The sequence below is a fragment of the Sorghum bicolor genome, chromosome 3 (genome assembly GCF_000003195.3).
Source record: "Sorghum bicolor cultivar BTx623 chromosome 3, Sorghum_bicolor_NCBIv3, whole genome shotgun sequence".
Taxonomy (NCBI): domain Eukaryota; kingdom Viridiplantae; phylum Streptophyta; class Magnoliopsida; order Poales; family Poaceae; genus Sorghum; species Sorghum bicolor.
Genome location: NC_012872.2, coordinates 57,719,239 through 57,726,076, shown reverse-complemented (window position 1 = coordinate 57,726,076; position 6,838 = coordinate 57,719,239). Strand labels below are relative to the sequence as shown.

Below are 6,838 nucleotides of genomic sequence, written 5' to 3'. Positions count from 1 at the left end.
TTACACATACGCATATATGTTGTCATAAACTTGTTGATATATTTTTTTCTAGATTAAACTATGTCTGAAATTGCTTAAATGTCTATCAGTATACATGTCGCAAAGATTGATATTGGTTGACTATCTACTATATTGCCTTGAATATTTTGTCAGGATAGATCAAAGCCTGCGTATTGCATATAATATACTACACGGTTCACATACATTTCACAATTTATTTCTCAGAGCTTTCTTTGACGAAACCAGAAACCACGCAAATACCCCACGTTCCTCACGGGCTACACACGCCGGGCCGGAGTCGGAGTCGGAGACCCCCCTTTTGTTTTGTTTCGACTTTCGACAGGTTGGATCGAAGGCTCAACCGAACCCCATCGATGGTACTTCCTCCTCTCGGCTCGGCTCGGCTGCTGCTGTCTGCGCCGAAACGATCCAGGCAAACAGTAGGGCGCCGTGCGCGCGAGCAGGCAGGGCCAGGGGGCGCCGCCGGGGAAAAAAGGGCAAATCAATCCCGTGTTCCGGAAAGCCCTCCCGTGTCATCTTACCGACTCCCACTCCATAAAACGGCGCCAAGCGCGCGCTTGCTCCCGCCGCACCCAACCCGACTCCCGCTGTCCGCTCCAACTCTCTCCTCCCTCCTCCCACGCGCCCGCGCCTCCGCCGCCGCGGCCGCAAAATATAGATAGAAACACGAGGCGAAAAAAAAATTTTGACTAGACAATCCGATCCTTGGTTAATCATCAATCACGCACAGGCTACCAGAGACAGATTCGGGGGGCGCTCCGACTCCGACTCCGACCCTCCCCGTAGTAAACCCCGGGTGGGTTTATCGCGTCGCCGCCGCGCGGCGAGCGGCGGTGGTGTGGTGGGGGGGAGGAGGAGGGCAATGGCAGGGTGGGGATCGTCCAGGGTGGCGGCGTGCGGGCCGTGGGGCCGCGGCGCGGCGCTGGAGAGGGAGCTGTCGCGGGACGGCAGCCACTACAGCATCTCCAGCGGCATCCTGCCGTCGCTCGGCGCGCGGAGCAACCGCCGCGTCAAGCTCAGGCCCTTCATCGTCTCGCCCTACGACCGCCGATACAGGTTCGCCGCCCGCGCCCGCGTCCTCCTCGTTACTACTAGTTCCCGTTCGGCTCTGCTTGCCTAGCTGTGTGTCATCCTGCTGCGCTACCGGTTTCGATTCAATCTCTGTGGGCTGGATTGAAACGTGGCTTTGTTGTCGTCGCATTGTTGCCCTGTTGCTTTTGCCTCACCGGTGGCTTGCTCTGCCTGCTCTAATTTTGGTGCTGCTCGGCGGAGACTTGCTTGGAGTATTGTAATTCTGGATGGATGGAGATAGCGGCCGAGCTTTCTCTTCGTACGTGGTTCACTAATTGTTGAGTTCCAAAGTGCTTCACATGTTTCCATGAATTACAAGGGGTGGCTTGTGAATTCTTTTGTTTTTTGTAGCTCAAAGTTGTTTGTACCCGTGCACTGCCTTCTTTTCTATTTTATTTTTTTTCTCGCCAATTCTCTTCGACTGTAAGCAGGTAATTGATTTTTATATGTTTTTTACTGCTTTCTTTGTTTGACCAGGACTGAATAATTATTTCCCCCCTTTTTGAAGTCAATAATTGATTTGTTTATGTTTTGCTTTTTTTAGAAGTCGTACTTCTGCTTTGATTTTGTTTAATTTGGTTTCTTAGATCGTTCGTATCTGCTTTAATTTCCCTTTAACTCCTAGAGAGACAAGAGAGGCATGCTATCGATGGTGACGTCTCTGCATTTCTTGCATTCACGTTCTGCGCTTCTTTATGCAACGATTCGTTGTCCAAAGTGCTCAGTCTCGGGATTCTGGTGGGAAACCTTTTCTGAAACGTTTTACTGAGTTGTTTAGTTATACGGTGGGTGACATGTCTGTGTTTTCCAGGGTAGCTTTTGTTTTGCTTACCGCGGTTTCAACTTTTTTTTGTTTGATGTGCTCTTTATTTTATTATTACTTTGTTTTTTCTAATCAGTGAGGGCTATGTTCGATTTTTACATAATTTATTTACAAACGAAACATTGTTAACCCGACAGAGAGGGATTGGGAAACTCTGATTACATGATTGGTCAGTTTTTCTGCAGTGTTCCTTTTTCAGAAGGTAATCATCTATATAGTTAGTAGTATTCATAGTCACTGTAGCACTAGTTCAGTAGTAGTTTTAACTGACAGCAATTATGCTTTATAATAGTTAACAAAACTAATTTCCATAGATATTGTTGCTTCACCCGCATAAGCAGGACGATTTTTCTGGTAATAAACGATATTTTAGTATCAACACACAGAAATGGTTCTGATGGTTACTGATTCTATGCAGATGCTGGGAGACTTTTCTCATAATTCTTGTGGTGTATTCTGCATGGGTTTCCCCATTTGAGTTTGGCTTCATTCGGAAACCGACGGGCGCCCTAGCTGCAGTGGACAATGTCGTGAATGCGTTCTTCGCAGTGGACATCATCCTGACCTTCTTTGTAGCTTACTTGGATAGAATGACATACCTGCTTGAAGATGATCCGAAAAGGATAGCTTGGCGGTATACTACCAGTTGGTTTGTCCTTGACGTGGCCTCCACCATCCCAAGTGAATTTGCTCGGAGGATACTACCACCAAACCTCAGGTCATATGGATTTTTCAACATGCTTCGTCTATGGCGTCTCCGTAGAGTCAGCTCTCTCTTTGCTAGGTATGTTAACAATGGTGCATGTGTTTAGAGTGCAGTGTATGTGTATACGAGGCTAATGCTTCGTTGCATGATAATCAATTTGTGCAGTGCCATTTATCACTATTTTATCTTGTTATTATAAAGGCTAGCTAATGCTTTCACCTACACTTCTTACTTTTTAGATTGGAGAAAGATAGACATTTCAATTACTTCTGGGTTCGATGTGCAAAGCTCATATGTGTAAGTAATCAGTCCATTTGAGACTCCTGTAAATTTTAATATTGTTGGCGAATGACATCTTATTTGCTTGCCTCTGATCTTGTAGGTCACACTTTTTGCTGTCCACTGTTCGGCATGCTTCTACTATCTTCTCGCTGATAGGTATCCTGTCCCAACGGATACGTGGATTGGCAATTCGATGCCAGATTTTCATCAGCGGGGTTTATGGATTCGCTATGTAATATCAGTATATTGGTCAATCACTACTCTTACCACTGTGGGTTATGGTGATTTGCACGCGGAGAACACAAGGGAGATGATATTCAACATTTTCTACATGCTATTCAACCTTGGATTGACTGCCTATTTGATTGGTAACATGACCAATCTGGTTGTCCATGGCACCAGCCGTACTCGAAAATATGTGAGTTGTTTTTCACTTTTTTGTTTAGTCTTTGTTGATATCAACCTTTATAAGAGTCATATTGAAGTTGCACCTAATAGCTTTTTTCTGTTATGTTTTGGACTAAAGAGAGATACAATTCAAGCAGCAACCAGCTTTGCACTAAGGAATCAGTTACCAAGTCGGCTCCAAGATCAGATGATCTCCCATCTTAGCTTGAAGTTCAGGACAGATTCAGAAGGTCTTCAACAACAAGAGACCCTCGATGCGCTTCCTAAGGCTATAAGATCCAGCATTTCTCAGTATCTGTTTTTCAATCTTGTCCAAAAGGTCTACTTGTTTGAAGGGGTGTCCAATGACCTGATTTTTCAACTGGTGAGGCTATGCAAATTCCATTTTGTATCCATTTAAAATGTTTTGCTACTGCTTCATCATTTACTTATCTTGCTTTGTGTTTTTCCATGGAAAAAGGTTTCTGAGATGAAAGCTGAATATTTTCCACCTAGGGAAGATGTGATTCTGCAGAATGAAGCACCCACAGACTTTTATATTTTAGTTACTGGTAGCGCGGTAAGGATACCATTATGCATAAATAAATTTGGGGAAGAAAAGTAGTAGTTTTGCTATCAATAGCGCAGAAACCAAATCACATGGTCATTCTGATATGCTTGTCACTTCTACAGGAGTTGGTAGAGTTGCGAAATGGCGGAGAACAGGCAAGTCTTTTGCGCTTTGATGCTCAAGTGGCAGTGAATTTATTGATCAAATTGTCCTTTTAACATAATATGCTGGTACCTGCAGATAGCTGGAGTGGCTAAGGCAGGAGATGTTGTTGGAGAAATTGGGGTTCTTTGCTATAGGCCCCAACTATTCACAGTTCGAACAAAATCATTATGCCAGCTTCTGCGTATGAATCGCACTGCCTTTCTCAGCCTTGTTCAATCCAATGTTGCAGATGGAACAATAATAATGAACAACCTTATGCAGGTACAGGAACAACATTATTCTTCCTAATTTTCTTTCATGTTGCATATTTCAATTATATTCGATTTGTACTTGTAGAGTTTTGACATAGAAAAGGTCAAAAGGAAGTTGAACTAACCTATTTACTCATTTAGATCAAGTTTCCATTATTTATCCCTGTATTATCTTGCTTAACAAGATGTGTAGCTCAATATTTTATTCTCAGGTAATCACTAGGTCGTTTATTAGGTTCTTGAGTCATCTTAACTGTGGCATGACTTTTTTCTTTCATGGTTCTGATAATCACCTGCCACAACAATAGTGGGAATGTATTTGAAATTCCATTGGTTTTAAATCTACTACTGAGATTAGGATTTTTTTTCCTTTTTTATTATGATTGTAGTTACTGAAAGAGCAGAAAGACAACAGTGTAATGGCGGGTGTTCTGAAGGAGATTGAGAACATGCTAGCGCGGGGTCGTCTGGATTTGCCAGTTACCCTCTGCTTTGCAGTAAATAAAGGAGATGATTTTATGTTACATCAACTTTTGAAGCGTGGTTTGGATCCAAATGAATCAGATAACAATGGGCATACAGCACTGGTATGCACATCTATGGATTCATGTGTGTGTGTGTGTGTGTGTGTGTGTGAACATATTTCTGTTAAATTTAACAGTATTCATTTCATTATTTTCAGCATATAGCTGCTTCCAAAGGAGACGAACAATGCGTCAAGCTTCTTCTAGACTACGGAGCTGATCCAAATGCTAGAGGTACGCATAAAACTAGAACTGTGATACATCTTTTACAGATTGACCAGAGCTGGTGATATTCTTGCCACCAAGAAAACTAAATTACTAGTTAGGAATTCAGTCTTTATTTGTGATATTTTTGCCATGAGTCTTGAAGTTCACCTCCTTTAACCCTTCCATCCTTTACAGATTCCGAAGGAAAAGTGCCTCTATGGGAGGCTTTATGTGAAAAGCATAATGCAGTAATAGAGCTGTTAGTAGAGAGTGGTGCAGAGCTATCATCTGGAGACACAGCCTTGTATGCTTGCATCGCTGTTGAGGAAAATGATGCTGAGTTGCTTGAGAACATTATCCGCTATGGTGGCAACATAAACAGCTCAACGAAAGATGGAACCACACCGCTGCATCGTGCAGTCTGTGATGGAAATGTTCAGATGGTTGAGTTGTTGCTGGAACACGGAGCTGACATCAACAAGCAGGACAACAATGGCTGGTCAGCAAGAGATCTAGCTGATCAGCAAGGCCATGATGACATTCAGGTTCTCTTTAAATCACGAAAAGCACATAGGCAGCATGCCTCAAATGGCAGAGTGGCACCTATGCTGATAGGGAGGTTCAACAGTGAACCCTCAATGCCAAATATGAACCATGAAGACGCCGAAGTACGCAGCAAAGTTGTTCCACAGAAGCTCCTCAGAAAGAGGGTCAGTTTCCAAAATTCTCTTTTCGGTGTCATTTCTTCATCCCAGGCCCGCCAGGACACAGGTGGTCTGCTCTCGAAAGGCCTTGCTGGAACAGGTGGCCCAAGTTGCCATCACGACTCCCTCATCAGGGTGACAATCAGCTGCCCTGAGAAAGGGAATGCTGCAGGGAAGCTTGTGCGCCTACCACGGTCGATGACTGAGCTTCTCGAACTAGGTGCAAAGAAGTTCGACTTCAAGCCTACCAAGGTCCTGACAGTTGGGGGTGCTGAGATTGATGAGGTGGAGCTTATCAGAGACGGTGATCATATTGTTCTCGTCAGTAGTGACTGGGTGCCAGATGTTGCACAAATTAGACCTAACGATCAATGAGGCAACTGTGGTGCTCAATTTCACACAATATGGGAAAATATGCCCTTGTGATCCAAGCTGAGTAAGTATATAATAATGATTAAAGTCACCATTGAAGGTCTCCCACATCGAAGAATTGACGAGGATGTGCATGCCAAGTTGCCAACCTTTTTTTTTTTTGGCGAACTGCCCACCATGTAAATTGAAGTATAGCTATGATAGTTTTGAAGCTGTAGGATGTATCCAGCTTGGGAATGAATTTGTAGTCAGTTGGTCCAGTAGACTGTAGTTTCGCCCTCTCTTCCCAAGGGAAGGGATCCACCAAATGTAATTACATGATTTCCTTTTTCTGTCTTTCGAGATCAAGCGTTCTCTGGAAGTGAGAAATATACGTGAGTCATGAATTTGTGAGATACTATCTCATCAGTTTATTTTAGTTGCTATTTCAATTCGTTTTTTGTTGTTTCAGTTGTTATTGGTTTCTGAATGGCTGAGCGCCTTAGGGCTAGAGAAGCGGCCTGCAAGTTTGATTCATGGATGGGCCGACCCTGTATGGGCTAGAGAAGCGGCCTGCAAACGCAGCATTTGAACGAGGCCTGGATGGAGGAGTCTGTTCAGTCCTGTTAACTGAGTTCATACGGTTCCATGCTTGCAACTCTGATGAACACCCCTCTTAGGGCTACTTTGGCAGCGGGGGGCAAATGAGACCAGGGAATATAGCCAAGCGTGTGGAATTTTTTGGACTTTCGATTCCCGCCACCACCACGGGGAG

The 6,838-nt window shown here is 44.0% G+C and overlaps 1 protein-coding gene across 2 annotated transcripts; it reads left to right on the top strand.

Annotated features, from left to right (window-relative positions):
• LOC8058236 (potassium channel AKT1) lies at window positions 566–6,509 on the top strand. Of its 2 annotated transcripts, none has more exons than XM_002458189.2 (11): window positions 566–1,077; window positions 2,334–2,699; window positions 2,861–2,918; window positions 3,004–3,321; window positions 3,430–3,675; window positions 3,772–3,870; window positions 3,984–4,016; window positions 4,102–4,287; window positions 4,667–4,864; window positions 4,960–5,035; window positions 5,204–6,509. In XM_002458189.2, exons 1-11 carry the CDS (start codon window positions 884–886, stop codon window positions 6,085–6,087), a joined length of 2,658 nt encoding a protein of 885 aa, XP_002458234.1. In that variant the 5' UTR covers window positions 566–883; the 3' UTR covers window positions 6,088–6,509. The 2 variants fall into 2 exon arrangements, with proteins under 2 accessions (XP_002458234.1, XP_021312865.1); XM_021457190.1 differs by lacking the exon at window positions 566–1,077 and adding an exon at window positions 1,123–2,117.